The sequence below is a fragment of the Drosophila santomea genome, chromosome 3L (genome assembly GCF_016746245.2).
Source record: "Drosophila santomea strain STO CAGO 1482 chromosome 3L, Prin_Dsan_1.1, whole genome shotgun sequence".
Classification (NCBI taxonomy): Eukaryota; Metazoa; Arthropoda; class Insecta; order Diptera; family Drosophilidae; genus Drosophila; species Drosophila santomea.
Genome location: NC_053018.2, coordinates 2089845 through 2111263, shown reverse-complemented (window position 1 = coordinate 2111263; position 21419 = coordinate 2089845). Strand labels below are relative to the sequence as shown.

The following is a 21419-nucleotide window of genomic DNA, read 5'->3' as shown; positions in this document are numbered from 1 at the left end:
CCACTCTCAATCTCTTTGTAACAGCAAACAAGACACTCGATCTGGACACATTAGATGCTCAGCGTTTGGAGAAGATTCGCCAACTGGAAACATATGCGCCTCCTCCTAAACCCGTCGTGGAGGAGAAGGGCCAGAAGCCCATTTTCCTAACACCGCTAAGCAACCTAGAACACTTGAAGGAAGGCGAGCACGCCCATTTGGAGTGCCGAGTGGAACCGATCAACGACCCTAACCTGAAGATTGAATGGTTCTGCAATGGCAAGCAGCTGCCTACTGGTCATCGTTACCGCACAACCCACGACTTCGGTTACGTCGCTTTGGACATTCTTTACGTCTATGGCGAGGACACCGGCACCTACATCTGTAAGGCCACCAATCAGCTGGGTGAGGCGGTAAACACCTGCAATGTGCGTGTACTGAACCGCCGCAGCATGATTCTGGATACCCAGCATCCCGATGCTCTGGAAAAGATTCAAAAGCTCGAGTCGAAGGTGCCGAATGCCCGTACCGAGGTTGGAGACGCTCCGATCAGTCCACCTCATTTCACCGCCGAACTTCGCGGTTCCACCGAGATCTATGAGGGTCAGACCGCTCATTTTGAGGCCCAGGTCGCTCCAGTCCACGATCCTAACTTGCGCATTGAGTTCTATCACAATGGAAAGCCTCTGCCGTCCGCTTCTCGTTTCCACATCACCTTCGATTTTGGATACGTGTCTTTGGATATTACTCATGCTGTGGCCGAGGACGCCGGAGAATATTCCGTCCGTGCTGTTAACGCTTTGGGCCAGGCTGTGTCCTCCACAAATCTGCGCGTTATTCCGCGTGGTACCATCATTTCGGACACCCAACATCCCGAGGGACTGGAGAAGATCCGCAAGCTGGAATCGACTGCGCCACATCAGCGCCAGGAGCCTGAGACCCCTGGCACTCGCCAGCGCCCAGTGTTCACTCAACCTCTTCAGAACATCGACAGAATCAATGAACACCAGACGGCTCACTTCGAGGCACGCTTGATCCCAGTGGGAGATCCCAACCTGAAGGTGGAGTGGTACCGCAACGAAAAGATCATTGAAGATAGCTCCCGTATCACCAAGCAGCACGATTTCGGTTTTGTGTCGCTCGATATCTCGCATATTCGCAAGGAGGATGAGGGCGTGTACATGTGCCGCGCCGTCAATCCTCTGGGTGAGGCCGTAACCACCGCCTCCATGCGTGTGGTATCCGAGGCCAGCATCCAAATGGATACTCAGCATCCGGACAGTATCAGTCGTATCCATCAACTGGAGAAACCACTTGCACCACGCCCCACCGAACCAGAGCGCCTGTTTGAGAAGCCCATCTTCACTCAACTGCTCACTGGACCATCGGAGCTGTGGGAGGGTGCTCATGCACACTTCGAAGCGCGAGTTGTGCCTGTGGGAGATCCTTCGCTGAAGTTTGAGTGGTTCATCAATGGCGTGGAGCTTCAAATGGGCTCTCGCCTGCGCACCACGCACGACTTTGGTTTTGTCACCTTGGACATTACTGCAGTGGTGCCAGAGGATGCCGGTGTCTACATGTGCCGTGCTTATAACGCCGCTGGTGAGGCTGTGTCTTCTACAGCCATGAAGGTTAAGACCAAGTCCAATATTGATGGTCAGCCTTTGATCCCGGAGTCTTGGGAGGCGATTCGCCTTAAGGAGGCTGCCATGAATCGTGTACCAGAGATGTTCGTTGACTCGACACCCCAACAGGCTCCGGTCTTCACAACTCATCTGCAGAGCTACGACAAGCTGCACGAGGGTCAGCACGTCCTCTTGGAAGCTCAAGTGGAACCACGCGCGGATCCCAACCTCCGCATTGAATGGTTTAAGAATGGCATTTCTCTAACCACTGGCTCCCGAATTCGCAGTACTTTTGACTTTGGACTGGTTACACTGTCCGTCAATGGATTGCGTGCTGATGACTCTGCTATTTACACCTGCAAGGCCACCAACCAAGTTGGCGAAGCTGTGTCGACCTCGTCTCTTAAGATCGAAGATCGCCACTGGCTTCAGGCCGAGTCTTTGCATCCAGATTCGTTGCCTCGCATTGGAGAGCTTGAGGCGCCCAAGGAGGGACGGCCAGAGGCACCAGAGCCAACATACGAGACTCCTGTGTTTATTACTCATCTTAACAACATTGAGTGCAAGGAGAGCGACAATGTGCGCTTCGAGTGCAACGTGGAGCCGGCTCGTGATCCAACCATGTCCATCGAGTGGTTCTACAATGGACAACCGCTGCAGGCCGCTGCCAAATTTAAGTCCATCTACGACTTTGGCTACTGCGCTTTGGATCTGACCAACTCTTATGCTGAGAACAGCGGTATCTACACCTGCAAGGCTACCAACAGCAAGGGATCTGCCACCACCTCTGGCACTCTTAAGTGCACTGGTGGCAAGACCATGTTCCTAGACACCCAGCATCCGCAGGGAGAGGCTGGTCTCGAGGCTGTTCAGGAAACCGAGGAGGAGCTGGCCAATCGCTACACCAGCAAAACGACAAAGCCCGAGACACAGTATCCACCACCAGTTTGGACAAAGCCACTGCAGGCCGAGTTCCATTTGTCGGAGGCTCAACCCATCCATTTGGAGGCCAACGTGGAGCCCAAGGAGGATCCCAACCTGTTCATCGAGTGGTACTTTAACGGCAAAATGCTAAACCATGGTTCTCGTTTCAAGATGACCAGTGAATTTGGATTTGTTACCATGGATATGATCGAGGTTTATGCGCGCGATCAGGGTATCTACACTTGCAAAGCGTATAACAAGGCTGGAGAGGCCTTTACCTCTACCACCATCTTCTGTTCAAGCAAGGAGAACATCATCGAATCAACTCAGCACCCCAAGGGAGCCGAAGGCCTTGAGCAAATCCAGGACCTTGAGGACTCCCTCCGCAAGGACGGCTCTAAGCCAGAACAGCCGGATCTCGGCATCCCACCACGCTTCACCACTGAATTCGTTAATATTGCAGACATTGGGGAGGGTGAATTGGCGCACTTCGAGGCCAATCTCATCCCTGTGGGCGACCAGAGCATGGTCATAGAATGGTTCTACAACGGCAAGGTTCTGGAAGCCAGCCATCGCGTGCGTACCATCTACGCTTTTGGCACGGTTGCCCTAGAGGTTCTGGGCACCAAGATCGAGGACACCGGCACCTACACTTGCCGCGCGACCAACAAGCATGGAACTGCTGAGATAAGCTGCAGCCTGGAGTGCGTGGACAAACCGAGGGGCCAAAAGCCGCGCTTCACGTCCCACATCCAGCCGCTGGAGGGCCTGAAGGACGGACAGTCCGCTCACTTCGAGTGCACTCTGATCCCAGTCAACGATCCGGAGCTGAAGGTGGAGTGGTATCACAATGGCAAGCTGATGCGTCACTCCAACCGCATCAAGACGGTGTCCGATTTTGGATACGTCGTATTGGATATTTCCTATCTGCAGGATCATGACAGTGGAGAGTACGTGTGCAGAGCCTGGAACAAGTATGGTGAGGACTTTACCCGAACCACCCTCAATTGTGGAGGCCGTGGCGGAGTGTTCTATGATAGCTTGCAGCCGGATTCACTGCAGAGGATCAGGGAACTCGAGTGCCCACAAGGACAACAGGCAGATACTTCCGCTCCTCTGGTCGCTGAACCACCCAAGTTCATCACCCAAATCGTGGATGTCACCAAGCTGGTGGAGGGACAATCCGCTCATTTCGAGGCACGTTTGACTCCAATCACAGATCCTGATTTGGTGGTGGAATGGTACTTTAACGGAAAGAAACTACCCCATGGTCACCGCTTCCGCACCTTCCACGACTTCGGCATTGTTATCCTGGACATTCTGTACTGCTACGAAGAGAACTCTGGTGTATACGAGGCTAGGGCCTATAACAAGTATGGAGAGGACGTTACGAGGGCTTCGCTCAAGTGCGCCTCGAAGGCAAGCCTCATTTTGGACTCCCAGCTGCCGCGAGGAATGGAAGGCGGTTTGGAGAAGATCGCCAACCTGGAGTACAGCATGGTCCGCACTCGCGAAGAGACCACCGAAGAGACCAAGGGCAAGGCTCCCGTCTTTACTGTACCGCTGGAAAACATCGAAAACCTGCGCGAAGGTGAAAATGCCCACTTTGAGGCTAGGATTACCCCGGCCGATGACCCCAAACTGAAGGTCGAGTGGTACTGGAACGGACGTCCATTGAAGGCCGGTTCTCGTTTCCGTACTTTCTGCGACTTTGGCTTTGTCATTCTGGAGATTTCTCCCGTGTATCCCGAGGACTCCGGCGAGTACTCTTGCCGCGCAATCAACGAGTATGGTGAGGCGGTGACCACTGCCACCATGAAGATCCAGGGTAAGCGCAGCATCATCATGGAATCTCAGCTGCCCAAGGGCATGGAGGGAACTATCGATCGCATCGCCGAACTGGAGGGCTTGGGCTCCCGCAGCACAGAGTTTGTACCGGATGATGATACTGGCAAGCCACCAGAGTTTATCACCTCTCCCTTCGATATGGTTATCGGCGAGAACGCCCTGGCTCACTTCGAATGCCGTCTCCAGCCGATCAATGACCCATCGATGCGAGTGGATTGGTTCCACAATGGCAAGGCCTTGTGGGCTGGATCCCGTATCAAGACCATCAATGATTTTGGCTTCGTAATCCTCGAAATCGCTGGTTGCTATCAACGCGATTCGGGATTGTACACTTGCAAGGCCACAAACAAGCATGGTGAGGCCACGGTCTCTTGCAAATTACAGGTCAAGGGTCGCCAGGGCATCGTTATGGAGCCCCAGTTGCCCTCTAACTTCCGCACCGGCACTGAGAGTCTGCAGAAACTGGAGGAGACCATGCATAAGCGCGAGGAGCTTGTGACTGAAGATGAGCAGCCTAACCCACCTAAATTCACCGAGGACATTAAGGACAATTTGGATGTTCCCGAGGGTGGACCAATCCACTTTGACTGCCGCGTGGAGCCTGTCGGCGATCCAACCATGCGCATTGAGTGGTTCTACAATGGTCATGTTATGGCTACCGGATCTAGGGTCCATCAGCTCAACGACTTTGGCTTTATTGCTTTAGATGTGGACTACATCTATGCTAGGGATTCAGGCGAGTATACTTGTCGCGCAACCAACAAGTGGGGCACTGCCACCACCAGCGCAAAGGTCACTTGCAAGGGAAAGCACAATATTGTGTACGAGTCGCAGTTGCCAGAGGGCATGACCTCCGAAAAGTTAAAGGAGCTGGAGCGAGGACGCATCCCAGAAGCGCCCAAGGTGGTTGAGGAGCAGTTTGGACCACCAAAGTTCACCACACAGATCACTTCTGTGAATGTCGATGAAGCCGAAGCCGTGCGATTTGAGTGCCAGGTGGAACCCAAGACGGATCCCAGCCTGCGCGTGGAATGGTACCGAAATGGCAAGCCATTGCCTTCCGGACACCGGTATAGAAATATCTTTGACATGGGCTTTGTTTCCCTGGATATTCTGTACGTCTATGGAGAGGACTCTGGAGAGTACGTGTGCCGTGCAATTAACAACCATGGCGAGGATCGCACCAGAGCCACAGTGTCCTGCAAGAGTAAGTTAGGAAGCACACATTGTTTTTACAGCTTTTAATAAAACATTTGTTTTCCAGAACTTCCTACCATCTTACTCCAGAACCAAGTGCCTCGTGGCATGAAGCGTTCAGATGCTCTCACCCAAATGGAAGCTACCATCAAGAAATATACATCCGAAGTCCATTTGACAGAGGATGATCTATTCGATCCCGATCGCAAGCAACCTCCTCGCTTTGTCACGCAGATTAAGGAGCAGCTTACTCTTACCGAGATGGCAGTCACCAAATTCGAATGCCAGTTGGCTCCAGTGGGAGATCCCAACATGAAGGTTGAGTGGTTCTTCAATGGCAAGCCATTGCTGCACAGTAAGTATTCCGAGGGTATTGTTTAACTGAAACGTTATCTAAGCAATTTTCTACCCTCTGCAGAGAATCGCTTCCAGCCCATTTACGATTTTGGTTATGTGGCAATGAACTTTGGCTGGGTTTATCCCGAAGACAGTGGAGAGTACGTATGCCGTGCCACCAACTTGTATGGCAAGGACGAGACCCGTGCCTTCATAAAAGTTTCTGGAAAGCCAGGAATTGTCTACGATTCCCAGCTGCCCGCTCACATGCAGAGCATTGACCGCATCCGCGAAATGGAAGCCTCATGGCAGGTGTAAGTATCAACCGATACTTATTTTATAAGATAATGGTTGTCGCCCAGATGGTCGTGGATGTTTAATCCCCCCAAAACCTCGCATTTATTTAATTATATTTTGATCTCGTTATAGGGTGCCCGATGAGGTTGATCCCGATGCCAAGCCCAGAACCAAGCCAGTCTTTGTGAGCAAACTGGAGCCCCAGACTGTGGAGGAGGGTGATCCAGCTAGATTCTGTGTTCGTGTCACTGGCCACCCACGTCCGAGGGTTATGTGGCTGATCAACGGCCACACTGTTGTCCATGTAAGTTTTAATGGGATTTTGTTTTGAAACAATCTTGAAGATGGCAAATTTTTGTTTTAGGGCTCTCGTTACAAGCTGACCAACGATGGTATGTTCCATCTGGATGTCCCGAAGACACGTCAATACGATACTGGCAAGGTAGAGGTGATTGCTCGCAACTCTGTGGGCGAATCGATTGCTACCACTGAACTCAAGGTTGTTGCACGATCGGACGATTATCGTAACGTGCTGAAGAATTCGCCACGTCGTAAGTTTAATTTTGAAGACACCCCAGAAATTCTGGAAACTCTACTTATTTAACAGCTATTAGAGCGTTAACAATTTTTTAATGCAGTAGTCTTTAACTGAGAAAAACTAAATATGGACACTACATGCTACTTCACAAACAAGAACTCATTGTAAATATATACATACATTCCAACGCACAATACGCCACACAAGTTTAGTAGTCGTAGCACCCAAGTTATTTTCACTATAACCACATTCCAAGTAGTTTAAACATTTTAAACAACATGCACAAGTATACCCAAATTCCAAAAAAAAAAAAAAACAATCCCGATATGTCCTTGAATCCCAAAAAATCCTCCAAAAGAATCGATTGTCGAACTCCAGTCAGCGAGAGACTTCAGCGAAGGAATTCACGCAAAGGAAACCAAGGAAGTTGGCTCCCTAAGTATTGCCGGATCTGGGGTAAAATGGTTATGACGTAATTTTGCGTGTGCACTTTCCGTCTGTTTTTAAACTGTGGGTATCATCCTAGTCATTGACCCTCTCTCTGTCTCTACTCATTTTCTGTTCCCTCTGAAGAAACCAAAAGAGCTAGTGAGCCTCTGTGAAAGCCCCATTCATATCTAAACATATGAACCATTATATTTCTTAAGTCGCCTAATTGTAAATAAATTTTAAGTTTTTATTGCATGCTAGTTTATTTGCTAACGCTCATGGATCATTCAAACGTGCATGTGTTTGAGCTATAACTGGCTTTACCAAGAATTACTGTTTAAATTAGTTCTGGGCGACAATTAATAATGACCGCATCTCTGTTTAGCCTGGTACGATTACGAACTAGCTGCCTATCAGAAGGAGCGCCAGGAAAACGAGTTGGAAAAGGTATTCGATGAGCGTAAGCAGGTCCTTTCCGAACAGAGCACACACACCTTGAAGGGCGTGGAGCACCTGAAGCCCAAGCAATACAAGCCAACCACTCCAGACTGGCAGCAAAATGTCAAGGCCAAGAAGAGCGAGGATTACTACAACAAGCTGCAGACTCTGGAAACTGAGCAGCTGCTGAAGGAGACCAACCTGCGAAGGGATACCCATCAGTACGCCATTCCCGGAGAGAAGGTCGTGAGCAGTTCCCAGGCCAAGGGAATGGCTCAGTCTTATGAAGAAAATCTGTGAGTACCTCTTACATTCCCTAAGATCTAACATAAGATCACACTGATTTCTCCCCTTTTCTAGTCAAGAGAAAACCAGCACTACTCAAGTGCAGGCTGCGCCACCCAAGGGTACTGCCCAACCATCCGAATCATCCGTCCATGGTCGCGAGGTTCATATGAACAAGCAGCAGCAAGTGCAGAAGGAGATCCAGGGTGACCTTGAGATTACCCGCAAGATAACCGCCACCGAAACAACCGAGGTTGAGCATAAGGGAACCATTCAGGAGCGTGTCGTTCAGGGACCCGTGAAACCGTCCAAGGCTCCGGTCTTCACCAAGAAGATCCAGCCGTGCCGCGTCTTTGAGAACGAGCAGGCCAAATTTGAAGTGGAATTCGACGGAGAGCCCAATCCAACAGTTAAATGGTACCGTGAGAGTTTCCCCATTCAGAACTCTCCGGATCTGCAGATCCACACCTTTAGCGGCAAGTCGATTCTGATTATCCGCCAGGTGTTCGTCGAGGACTCTGCGGTCTTCTCGTGTGTTGCCGAAAACCGTGGAGGCACTGCAAAGTGCAGTGCCAATCTTGTGGTCGAGGAACGTCGTCGCGCCGGAAAGGGTGGCATTCAGCCGCCTAGCTTTGTGACCACCATTCAGAGCACCACCGTGGCCACCGGTCAGTTGGCTCGCTTCGATGCCAAGGTTACGGGCACTCGCCCACTGGATGTTTACTGGCTTAAGAACGGCATGAAGATTCAGCCTAGCATCAAATTCAAGATGCTGGAGGAGGACAGTGTTCACACTCTGCTTATTATCGAACCGTTCGCCGAGGATTCCGGTCGCTATGAGTGTGTGGCCGTCAATGCCGCTGGAGAGGCCCGCTGCGATGGTGACTGCATTGTCCAGTCGCCCAGCAAACCGGAGAAACCAACAACTCCGGGCAGCGAGAAGGCACCACACATTGTGGAGCAGCTAAAGAGCCAGTCCGTGGAGGAGGGAAGCAAGGTTATCTTCCGCTGTCGAGTGGATGGCAAGCCCACTCCCACCGCCCGCTGGATGCGTGGCGAGAACTTTGTGAAACCATCACGCTACTTCCAGATGAGCCGGCAAGGCGAGTACTACCAGCTGGTCATCTCGGAGGCCTTCCCCGAGGACGAGGGCACCTACAAGTGTGTGGCTGAGAACAAGTTGGGCAGCATTCAGACCAGCGCCCAGCTTAAGGTTCGCCCAATCGAGAACCTAGACGCCCCGCCGACTATCACAGCCCTTAAGGATGTCTCCGTCACCGAGGGCATGCCCGCTCAGTTCAAGACAACGGTGACCGGCAAAGTGAAAGCCACCAGTGTCCAATGGTTCCGCGAGGGGCAGCTGATTCCCGAAACCCCGGATTTCCAGGTGAGCACCTAAATAATTTATTTTACTAAATAACATAAGAAATGGGAATAAAGAAACAGCAGGGTGTACGGCTAGGATAGGGCCATATATACATTTTTGTATATCCTTAAAACTGACAGCCTCCTTCCATATTTTCAGATGATCTTCGATGGCAACAGCGCTGTACTCCTGATTGGCACCACCTACGAGGAGGATTCGGGCATCTTTACTGTGCGCGTAACCTCGTCCACCGGCCAGGTCGAATCCTCAGCCAAACTGACTGTTAAAAGTAAGGATTAAACTAAAACTAAGCCAAAACCGAAACCAGAGTTCGAAACCTAGCAAAACCAAACGTAAGCGAACCGTGTTCAAACAAATAAACCAACCAACATCAACAAAACCAACTCCAAAGAATGCTCAAAAAAGAAAATATGAAATGAACAAAAAACAAAACAACGACCGAGAAGAACTTTAACTATTAATCCCCGAGTTACTGACGTATTACATACAGTTACTACTACCCCAACATATCTATATATATGATCAACTACTAGTCGTAAAAGTTTGAGTGAAGAATATTTTAGAGCGAGCCTGTCGAAACTTTCAAGGATTTTTCTAAGCTATCAAACGAACGAGTTATTTTTACTAACCTTTGCGAAATGTAAAAAGTGAAATGCAGCTAAAAACAAAAAAAAAAAGAAATAAGTTAAAGATGTCTAACACGAAAACGTAACCGAAAAAATAGCACAAAAATATGAAAACAATTTTTAATTGAAAAATAATAAAAATAATTACAAGTATTTTGCAACATAAATATTTATAGACCATTTTTCTTTCTGGCACGGCCAAGACAACAGAAGCAACAATAAATTTGAAATTTTCTGTAGCGAGTTGAGTGAAAGTGGAAATGACTCAAATCCAAATGTAGCATATAGATCTCTAGCCCCTCGAGTTGAGTTATAAATAAGGCAGCTTATGTACAGCAGGCCACTTTAGGCACACATAATAATATTTTCAGTACCCGCGACCCGTCCGTAAATATACTTAAATACTTATAGCCATGCACATAGGTATTATGTGCCCCATCTATGAGTATTATAGTTTTGGGGCCGTGTGCAAAACGCACATTTGTCCCGCCTCCGCTCGAGCGTGAAAGTTGTATTTTTCATTTGAATATTAGCATAAAATATTATGGATGACACATCTAGCGCACACACACCGCGGGCTTCATGGCGATGCCAGTGCGCTATCTTGTATCTGCCAGATACACATTTCCCATATTCTATTTTCCATTTCCCCCTGTGAACGTGCGCAAAAACTAGCACGAATCGAGCAGATAGCAGTCTGTAGAAAAAAAACAGAAAATATCGAAAGCCTTTCAGCTGCCAGCCGAATTTTCTTAGACATATTATTTTTAAGACATATACACGCCCAGCGGGCGTTCTATTTTCAAATTTCTTTTTGGAGAATGTGAATGTTTGGCTTTCGAGAACTAATTTCCAATAGATTAGCGTTCGAAATCCGTTCTGCTATTTTTAGTCACGCGGTGCTGTCTGGACTTCAGGCTTTCAACTACAATGAAAAACAATTATGTATTTTCTCAAGTAAATCTTGAAATTTATTTCAATTTTCTTTCAATAAAACACAAAAAACACCGAAACCGAATAAATATATTTGCTTAGGCATACGTGGATGGTTTAGGTACTAGCTTCTAGGTTCTAGAAGAAAACATAATGATAAATTACCTTTTGTTGTTGCTACTGCTGTCTATAAGGTGTATCAGGCAGAGATGAGAAATATACCGGTGTTAGTCGGGCGACTCATCCTCTTGGTCATTAGAGAAGAACATGAATTGATGATTCTGTTTATGGTGCAGAAAAGAATTTAATTAGATTAATCAGTTACGGCTGTTCAGTCATCAAGCCGCGGGCCTCTGTGATTCATAGTTGCCCGAAGGTTTATATTTAGCTGCCAGGCAGATTTCGGCTTTTAAGCAATGGTTAAGATTCCGTAGTCCCCTCTGAAAGTAAATTCGTTGTTAGAAAGGGTTCGACAGGAGGCTTTAAGATACAATATCATAAATGACTTTTACCAGCAACTTCGAACAGACAGTCGTACGATCCGGTCCTGCAGTCCATCTATGATGACTCCGATAGTAGACGATGTTAAAATGATTATTGTATTGTTTACTTTAATTGAATTTAATTTAATAGAATTTTATTTATTTTGTAGTGATGTTGCATGAGATTTTATTATTCATTTTTTATTACCGCTTTTTACTAATTCGTTTCGTTACTCTATTATTTGTCACACACTTTCGTTCTCGATCGTCACCAATCAATCATACATTTCGTGTACAAAATCCAAACGAATCTCGAAAGTAAATGCTGCTTTTGCCGCCAATTTTAATACTCTTTGTTACATGTTTTCCTTTGTGGCGAGAAGCTTTACTAAAAAATTAATCATAAAAACTCATGCGACCTTTGTTTTAAGTCTTATCTGTCATGTTTATGTTTACCCGATATGTTTTTTATGTTCGATCACTTTACGATGACTTTGAAGTTTAATTGATTTGTTTCCATTTGGTTATTAAGAACCAACACTCGCGTACACTCTTTTGTTGTTTAATTGTATCTCTCATGTATTTAATACTTAAAACCAATACCGCGTCTATAAATAAATCCAAGCAAAATGCATAACGATTGGAAACTTGTTTTTTACAACTGCCAAATGTCCTTCTTGCCACAATCTTCCTGCTACTGCTAAACTTGCACCGCCGCTGCTTGCTTTCCGTCATCTACATGTCGCCCGGAATCTCTGGAGATCAGGTACCACAGGTAGGTAGTGTCGATGCACGAGGTACATGCCCCAGCAAAAAACTGTCTACCTTTTGATGTGTTCTGTTCTGCGGCCGATTGTTGTCTACATCCGACTGAGATCGTTGGAGTGCGCCGCACTGCGCTCTGGCTATATGGCTAGTCTATATGAGACCCGAGAACATTGAAGCAGACACACCCCGCCCATAAATCTGTGGTAGCTCTGCCGATGGTCGAACTGAACAGCCCCACCTGGTGACGTAGCCGCCACTAATCAGATATCTATTTTTGGCCTTAATGTATACAGGCGTTTGAATTGTTTGCTCTCAATTGTACACTTGCGTGGCCACAACCCCAGACCCCCTCCCACCCTATCACAACGACGAGCTGATGATGATGAGCTGAAGTCAAACGAATGTCACTTTTCGTTACGACTTGCCCAATTGCTGCCATGACAATGTGCCAGATTTAGGTGCAAGCTAATGCAGTTTCCATCATCAGCCCAAGTGGATTCGTCACACCCGATTAATGATTCACGAAACGGCACTCTGACTACTCGCACCTATTTTTATCAATGCCAATTATCAAAAATATGTATTGACCTAGGGCCCAATCCTATTTAAGCTTTATTCACGGTCAACGCAGATGAGCTGTCAGCCGGGGAACTATGATTTGTGGTCCACACACGCACGCACCTTTCAGATGGAGGGTTTTTGGTTCCCTTGAATACGAACCACCTTATGGTCTAATTTTAATGGCTCAGAATAAAAATATTTATTTACGTAAAGAGCAGCAGGTAAGTGGTAGAATTGCATCAACTTGACATCTATATAATGCTCCATGAGGCCTTACATTTAATGGCTTGCGATCTCATTGCGAATGAACTAACTAGATATTTACTGTTATTTACATTTCTTTTGTAGACTTCCTAATAAAGGCTTTATTAAATCAGTACGGGAGATTATAGAAATTGAGAAAAAAGATTTGTTTTTATAGTTTGCTTTGAATACTAAGCTCTGCTAGAACTGCACTATATTAAGCGCATTTTGTATTATTAGCTTGGGTTGACAAAATACTATTATCATTGTCCCATTCGAACTCTGGATGCGTTTTCTTATTTTTCCCACTTTTATACCTAGGGGTATATTAAAAGAAATTTTCCACTTAATCCCTCTTAGAACGACGCATCTCGGCCTTTCAATTGCGAACGATTGATTCCGCCGAGGATGAGTCCTCTTCCTCTGGCCGGGAGGACAGTGCCCCCGAGTCGCCACACGCTTTCCAACCTGGCCAGCAACCCGGCCAGCAGTTTGGTCAATTCCTGGGCGTCAACGGGCAGGGCCAGCATCAGGGAAGGTCGCGGCAGAAGAAACCCAAGGTACGCAGCAAGTCCCTGCAGCCGGCTACAAAGGTGATACCATGGCGCAAGTCGTCGCGTCCCACTCGAGGACGTTCCCTGGACAAGGGTGTCTTCTTGCCAGGCTTCAAGCCTGAGCCTGTTAAGTCTTGGACTGAGGAGACTATTAGCCTAAAGGCTACGCCGATTGAAAAGAAGAAGCCCGCACCAAAGCTAGAGGCAGCTAAGGTTGTACTGAAGTCCATCAAGACCGAACGTGATCAGGGCATCATGAGTCTCGGCGCTACCCTGGAGCAGATCATTGCTGGAAAAACCGCAAAGGAAGCGATTCCTTGGATCACTATGCGTGAAAAACTTAAGGCAGTCGAGAGTGTTCAGCAAGAGCTTAACAAATTCGATCTAGATGAGGTCTATCTGCAACCCCTTCAAGGCCAAATTGAAACAGATGGGCAGCTGCCACAGCAGGCTCAGGTGGAACAGGTGCAGCGCACCAAGGAAATCCAGCGCCTGAAGAGCATGGAAAGCCTTGAGATTATGGAGATGACTGACCAGATCGATAAGCTTATTACCCAGCAGCAAAACGCTAAAGATCTCATTCCCTGGAAGGAGATGCGCCAGCAGCTCAAGAGTGTCCAACGGGTTACCAAGCAGATTGACAAGTTCAAGATTGAGGAAGTCGAGCTCCGTCACCTACAGGCTCAACAAGCCATTACGGAGGAGTATCAAACAGGAACAGCCGAGGAGACTGTCGTCATGATTGATGAGAGCTCCAAGAGCTCGATCTCTAAAGTAATGCGTCGCGATGAACTGCAGCAGTATGAAGACCAGTCAAATATCTACAAGCAGCAGTTTATCACCACTGAGGATGTAAACATTATGCATGTTTCGGAGCGCGAGAAGCTGGAAGCCCAGAGGTTGATACGCGAACAGCAGGCTGTAAATTGGCGCCAACAGCAACAGCGCCCTCAGTTGCAGCCCCTGACTTCAGTTGAGGATACAGTAATCTCTCAGACTTCCGAGAGACAAAAGTTGGTGCAACAGCAGAGCATCATCGAGGAGGCTCAGCGTCAGCAGTTTGTGCAGGTTGAGGACTCCCAGATGATGAGCCTGGAGCAGTATGAGCACCAAAAGATGATAAACCAGCGCACCCAACAAGAAGCGTTTAGCTGGCGGCAGCCACGTGAACCCCAGAAGTTTATTCAGGTGGAGGACTCCTCGCTGCTGCATTTACAGGAACGTCAGGATACGCAGGAACAGCAGCTGCTGCAACAACAGCCTGTAATGTGGGATCGTGGCAGAAAGAAGCCCGACCAACCGCAATATGTGCAGCCCCATGCGGCGTCTGTTCAAGAAGAATACGTGGAGAAGCCAAAAACGTATGAGGAAATGCACGACGAACTGGTTGAACCAACTCCGGTTCAACAACCTCAGCCGGTACTAGTTATGTGGGAGCGAGGCAAGAAGAAACCCCAACCCCTGGAGAAGACCTTCGAGGAGGCGCATGACGAGTTAGTTGAACCTACTCCTGTCCAGCAGCCGGAGCCCGTCCCAGTCATGTGGGAACGCGGCAAGAAGAAGGTAGCTCAGCAGGAGTCTGTTTTATCCCAGGAAATGGTGCAAACTTCTCAGGTAGTCGAACAGCAAGTCGTTGAGGAAACAAAGAAAACTGCCGTTAGACGAGTGATTCCACCAAGAGAGCCGGAGCAGAAGGTGGAACAGGTTACCTTGAAGCCAACACCCCGCCCACGTCCTAAGGAGGCTCTGAAGGCTGAGGAAATCCAATTGAAACCCTTGGAAAGCACCAGACCCGTACCACAACAAGCGGAGCCGGAACAGAAAGCCTACGAAGAAGCCACGGATGAGTTGCCTGAAGAACCACTACCTCAAGTACAGGATCAACCGCAGCCTGTCATGTGGGAGCGAGGCAAAAAGAAGCCCCAACAACCCAATGACCAAGTGCCCGAGATTCCGAAAACTCTTGAGGTTGCAGTCGACACGCTTGAGGAGGAAGTGCCTAAGCCAACAGAACCGCAACCACAACCTGTTTTGTGGGCGCGTGGCCAGAAGAAACCTCAAAAGGCTGATGAGCAAAAGCCGGAGCTTCCAAAGAGTCTGGAGATTGCCGTCGACACTATAGAGGAGGATCTTATCAAGCCCGTTCAACCTGAGCCACAACCTGTTTTTTGGGAACGCGGCAAGAAGAAGAAACCGCAACCTCAAGACGTAGTTGAGAAGATGGATGAAGCTCCGACCAAGACATACGAAGAAGCAGTCGATGTTTTATCCGAGGAACCGAAGGTGGAGGAGAAGCCAGAGCCTGTCTTATGGCAGCGTGGTAAGAAGAAGATTCCCAAGCCGGAGTCCATTGAAGAAGTGCATCCTGATGAGGTAGATGCCCAAATAGAGAAGGTAGTTAGGGAAGATGTAGTTGTTGTCGAAGAAAAACGCCGAATCAAGAAAGCCAAAAAGCCTAGGTCTACGAAAGAAGTAACCGAGGAGTTGTTTGAAGAACAGCCGGAAGAGGAAATAGCTCCAGAAGAGGAAGTGCCGCAGGAAGAAGTGATTGAAGAACTTGAGGAGATTGTTGAAGAAAAACGTAAACTCAAGAAAATTAAAAAACCTAAGCTAAAACAGGAGTTGACCGAAGAGGGAAAACCTGATGAAGAGGTAATCGAAGAGTCTCAGGAAGTGGTTCAAGAACAGGAAGAGATTGTTGAAGAAAAGAAAAAGGTCAAGAAGGTTAAGAAACCCAAGACTGTCGCGGAGAAAGAACTCGAAGAAGAAATCCCAGTGGAGGAGACTGTTGAAGAGGTAGAAACTTCTGAGGTTGTTGTTGAAGAGAGTAAAAAGGTTAAAAAGGTAAAGAAACCAACTCGAACCGTTGAAAAGACTGATGTTGAGAATCTGCCAGTAGAGGAAGTTCCAGAAGATGAGCCCGTCGAGGAGCAGGAGGAGATCGTTGCCCAAGAAGAAATCCAGGAGCAAAAGCGAAAGGTCAAAAAGGCAAAGAAGCCCAAGAAGTCTATAGAAAAGACCGAAGTTGAAGAAGACCAACCAGAAGAGGATACTCCCCAAGAAGAAGTAATTGAGGAGCAGGAAGAAATAATAGAAACTGTTCCCGAAGAACCCAAAACTGCGCCCGAAGAGGAAAAGGTTGAGCAAGTCGAAAAGATTTCACTGAAACCTGCACCAAGAAAACAACGTCCTCTGCCCGAAAAAGAACAAGTGGAGGAGGTCGTGCTTAAACCCGTGAAAAAGATTGCTGCTGTCTCGGAACCAGAACAACCCGAAACACCTGAAACCGAATTTGAGGTGAAAGAGTTTGTCATCACCACTCAAGAGGATATAGTGGATGTAACAAAGAAGCGAGTTAAAAAGAAAAAGCCAAAAACCAAGGTTGCCGCCGAAGAATCAACTGAAGAACCGGCTGAAGAAACTGAAGAGTTTGAAGAAGAGGATACACAGCCGGAAGAAGTGCAACCAGTTGAGGAAGTTCCGGAGGAGCAACCAGTAGCGGAAGTTGTTGACGAACCAAAAACGGCACCCAAGCCGAAGCCCAGAAAAGAAGAAATCATCGAAAAGGTTGAAGAAGTTGCTCTTAAGCGTGTTACTCGGCCAAAGAAAGAGCTACCTCAAGAGGCGACTATCGAGGAAGTGCGATTGAAGCCTACTCAACGCACTTCTATCAAGCCCGAGGAAGTCAAACTAGAGGAAGTGGACTTGCAGCATGTGGAGAAAAAAGAAGATGAAATCGTTCAGGAAGAGAAACGAAAGACCCGGAAGGTTAAGAAGCCGAAACACGAAGACCTGCCGGAAATTCCCGATGCTGAGCCAACGCAACTGGAAGAGGCTGAACACATTGATCTTGAGAAGCAGCCAAAGCCTGAAGAAGACCAGCCTCAGGTGCCATGGAAGAGAGGTGAAAAGAAACAGCCTGTTGAGGAAGTCATGGAGGAAAAGAAATGGCCATCTGGCAAACGCCGTCCACTGCCTGAACAGCAGCCGGAGGAAGTTCAATTAAAGCCAATTCCATCTAAGCCAATTGAAGAACCGAAAAAGCCAGAAAAGGCCATACCTGGTCCGAAACTTGTGCCAGAAGAAAAACCGGAAAGCGAAGAGGAGGAACTGGAACTTGAACCGCTTAAGCTGCCTGAAGATAAGCAGGTAAAAGAGCCTAAGGCTAAGAAGGAGAAGAAGCCCAAGCTGAGAAAGGCCACACCATCCGTAGATGAGGTGTCCGAGGAAGTGGCTGAGCCCTTCGACGAGCCCATTGCGGAGGAAGATGAAGTGGAAGAGATGCCAGTGGACGATGTCAAGGTCGTAGCAGTGTCGGAAGACGTGCTGCCTGAAGAGGAAGTTGTGCCCACAGAGGAGACTCCTGAGGCAAAGCAGAAGGCGCACAAGAAGCGCACGAAGCGACTAAAGGAAGCCTCCGTGGAAGGTCAACCTCAGCTGCTGGAAGCGGCCATTGCTGAAATCGAAAAGGTGGATGAAATATCCCAGGAGATCTCACAAAAGACTATAACCCTACTCAAGAAGACTGAAGACACAAGACCTCAATTCATAACGACTGAACAGCTTATTGAGCTGGATGTGGAGGACGTACGACGCGACCTGGAAATGAAGGTCACATCGAACATCATTAAGAAGGAGAAGCGTCGAGTGGTGCTGGACGACAGTCAACCGTTGCCTGAGCTGGAGCTGATTACTCAGAAACGAATCCAAGAGGGCATCGACAAGTTGGCCGATGAGGAGCTCATTGAGGACCAGCAGCTTACCCAAAACCAGCAGGAGACGACTACCTCTGAGGTAATCGGTCAGGAGCGCAGGCTTGTCAAGAAGAAGAAGAAGGAGATTAAGCCTCCCAGGATCACCGAGAAATTGCGCCCACGCCAATGCGTTCCCGAGGAACCCACCGTGCTAGAGTGCAAAGTGGAAGGAGTTCCATTCCCGGAAATCAAATGGTACTTCAACGATATTCTCCTTTTTGCCTCTGAGAAGTACGAGATCACTGTCATGGAGCAAGTGGCGAAGCTTAAGATTGCCAAGGTTACTCCCAGTGATGTCGGCGTCTACACATGCGAGGCCAAGAACGAGGCTGGAGTGGCAACAAGTCGTACCAACATTATTTTAGGTAAGGTTGCTTTAAAAATAACATTTACTTTAAGAACGATTTCCGTGCCATATCTTATATATTTTAAAATTACAAAAAAAAATTGTTTGCTGTAAACGGAAATGGTTCTTAAATCACCATATAATTATTATGATTATTTTTGTGGTGCTGTTTTAAACTTAACTTACCTTTAATCCGAACGTTTATGTATAAATTTCCCAAATTCCCTGTAATTCTACCAAAAGCACACACAATGTTTAAATTCCACTTATTCACATTGAATACAGAAAAAGAACAAGGAGTGCCCCCACAGTTTACAAAACCACTTAAGATTGAGTTTTCTGAGGAGAAGCAACCCGAGCTGCTTAAGGTTACGGTGACTTGTCAAGTGACAGGAAAGCCAAGTCCTCAGGTCAAATGGTATAGAGGAATTGAAGAAGTTATACCCAGCGAAACAGTTCAAATGTTCTATGACGAAAAAACCGGCGATGTGGCCCTGGAGGTTATCAACCCGACACCCAATGAAGCAGTTGTCTACTCTGTGCAGGCGCAGAATCAGTTTGGACGCGCCATTGGCAATGCGAATATCTTAAGTCGGGTCGATGAAGTTCCCCGGGAGATACTGAAGGCTCCTACCGTAACTCCACTGAATGCTGTTGTTGTACCCACTGGTGGTACACTCTTCTTTGAAGCGAAATACGATGGCCTGCCTAGGCCGGAAATAAAATGGATGCGCAATGGTCGCGAGGTTATCGAGAATGAGGAGACCATCATAGAAACTACAGAGACAACCACCACAATAAAAGTGGTCAATATGACTCGCAAACGTACTGGCAAATATGAAGTGTGGGCAAAGAACAAGGTGGGTGAAGCCAAGTCCTCTGGATCAGTGGTGGTTTCAGATCAAAAGCCCGACGAGCAAATTAGGCCACCAAGGTTTATTCAGCCCCTGGAGCCCAAATACTTTGGCGAGCACGAAGTGGCCATTATCGAAGCGATTGTGGACTCTGAGCCTTTATCGTCCTTCCAATGGTTTGTGCACAACGAGCCAATTAAGAGTTCAAACGAAGTGCGTATCGTTAGCCAGGCCAACAAGTCAACGTTGCTGATTGAAAATTTCCAAAGCAAGTTTGTTGGGCCTTTTACTTGCCGCGCCGAGAATGTTGGTGGATCGGTAACGTCAACAGCCACCGTTAACCTACTTGAATCTTTGCCACAAGAGGTGGCCGAAGAATTTGAGTCGCCGCGCTTTGTTGAGGAACTCATTCAACCCGTGGAGGTTATGGATGGCGAGGCATTGCTGCTGACCTGTCAAGTAACAGGAAAGCCCACTCCAAAGGTGGAGTGGTACCACAATGCGGAGAAGATCACTGAGAACAAGGAAACTACAATATCGCAAGACTTGCAAGGCGTTTGCCAGCTGCAGATTACGGAAGTTTTCCCCGAAAACGAGGGCCAATACGAGTGCGTGGCTACAAATAAAATTGGCAAGAGCGTTAGCAAGACAAACGTTAAAATACAAGGTACTTGTAATGGTATCTATCGGTAGTTAAATAGTTAACCGTCTGGAAGTAGTGCCACTCTACACACTACATGCATCCCACACCTATATAGGTTTTTCAATAACTACACTATCCCCTGACAACTGATTTTTAAAATCCCTTTTATACTAACTGGCTTTGTCAGCCTGCATGTGTTTCTACTCTTTCAAATACCTTACTGTCTATCAATTCCTTAAAATATGTACCTACAACTTTTCCGGTCAACCCTCTGATCCCGCCTTTTGTAAATATTTTTTCGTTATTTGAGTTCGTTTCAAGAAAGTTTCGTGTCGAGACACGCTTATATTCATAACGCTTTCAAATGTGTATTTTTTAGCATTTGAATATATCCCCGATTCTGAAATCACTGGACTCACAGGATCTGAGGAGGATCTACTTGATAGAGTAAGCGTAACTGTTGTACTTGAGATCTTAAACCAAGGATTTTTCGCAAACCATTTTAGACCCTCTCAATCGACGAACAAGCTCCGAAAATTATTAAAAAACTACCGGAGAAAATCGAGCCAAAAGAAGGCGAGCAAGCGAAGCTGGAGGTTAAGGTCGTTGGAAAACCGAAACCGAAGGTCAAATGGCTGCGAGACGACGAGCAGATATTCGCCTCCGAGGAATATCAGATCGAAAATTTCGAAGACGGCACCTCAGTGTTGGTCATTAACCACGTTTATCCCGATGATTTGGGAACAATTAGTTTCGAAGCATACAATCCACTCGGTGTGGCAGTGACTACGGCGCTCTTCGCGGTCGAAGGTACTATTATGGTTTATTCGGCATATGGTGCAATCTTTAATATGAATCAACTGTTATTTGGCTTTGTTAGTAAAACTCTTTTTCAGATGTCTGGAGCTGCATTATTTTTTATTTCCCATTCCCCCTTGAGACCAGTCTCTCTTAATTTACCAAAATCCCCCTCACAAAACACCTGCAGAATAATACACCAAACAAACTTCAGTTAGGCAATACTTTTCTAGTTTAAGTATAATCGAACAAAATTTACAAATTTCTTTCGCTTTAATTTTCCAAGAATATATATAATTTAATCCGTATTTATTACTTCCACTATGTTTTCATCTATACCAAAAGGCATCGTTGGTTCGAAGGATTACCGCAAGCCGGAATGGGTGTCTCAAATGGAGGAGATGCAGGTGGCTCTCAAAGGTATGTATTCTCGACTAATGCCAGCTCTGTTACCACTGTTATGTGTATATGTGTTTTAATTTCGTGTTTCCAACACACAAATGTCTACTGTGCCTTTGTCTTAAACCACAAAACTACAAAATTCACAAAGTCTGTCCTCTGTCTCCTGTCTTAT

General features: G+C 47.3%; 1 protein-coding gene and 2 long non-coding RNA genes across 14 annotated transcripts in view; 1 reads left to right on the top strand and 2 right to left on the bottom strand.

The window, feature by feature from the left end:
- Positions 1-21419, top strand: part of LOC120450110 (titin) — a 79572-nt gene that overhangs the window by 10204 nt on the left and 47949 nt on the right. For 10 of the 12 annotated variants that reach the window (XM_039632917.1, XM_039632916.1, XM_039632912.1 and 7 more), the window contains exons 7-12: positions 25-5583; positions 5641-5928; positions 5992-6223; positions 6339-6510; positions 6571-6757; positions 21191-21265. In XM_039632917.1, the coding sequence (XP_039488851.1) occupies positions 25-5583; positions 5641-5928; positions 5992-6223; positions 6339-6510; positions 6571-6757; positions 21191-21265 (6513 nt within the window). Of the gene's footprint in view, positions 1-24; positions 5584-5640; positions 5929-5991; positions 6224-6338; positions 6511-6570; positions 6758-7558; positions 7908-7971; positions 9284-9421; positions 9552-13256; positions 18570-18835; positions 20072-20426; positions 20495-20553; positions 20858-21190; positions 21266-21419 lie in introns of those variants that run through there. The other 2 variants (XM_039632918.1, XM_039632913.1) reach the window with 2 other exon arrangements.
- The window catches only part of LOC120450123, a 67103-nt gene that overhangs the window by 43258 nt on the left and 2426 nt on the right, over positions 1-21419 (bottom strand). The window lies entirely within an intron of this gene.
- Positions 10856-12402, bottom strand: LOC120450122. Its single transcript, XR_005616249.2, has 2 exons — positions 11355-12402; positions 10856-11282 (listed from the first exon to the last, which is right to left on the bottom strand). It is a non-coding gene; the product is annotated as an uncharacterized LOC120450122 (long non-coding RNA).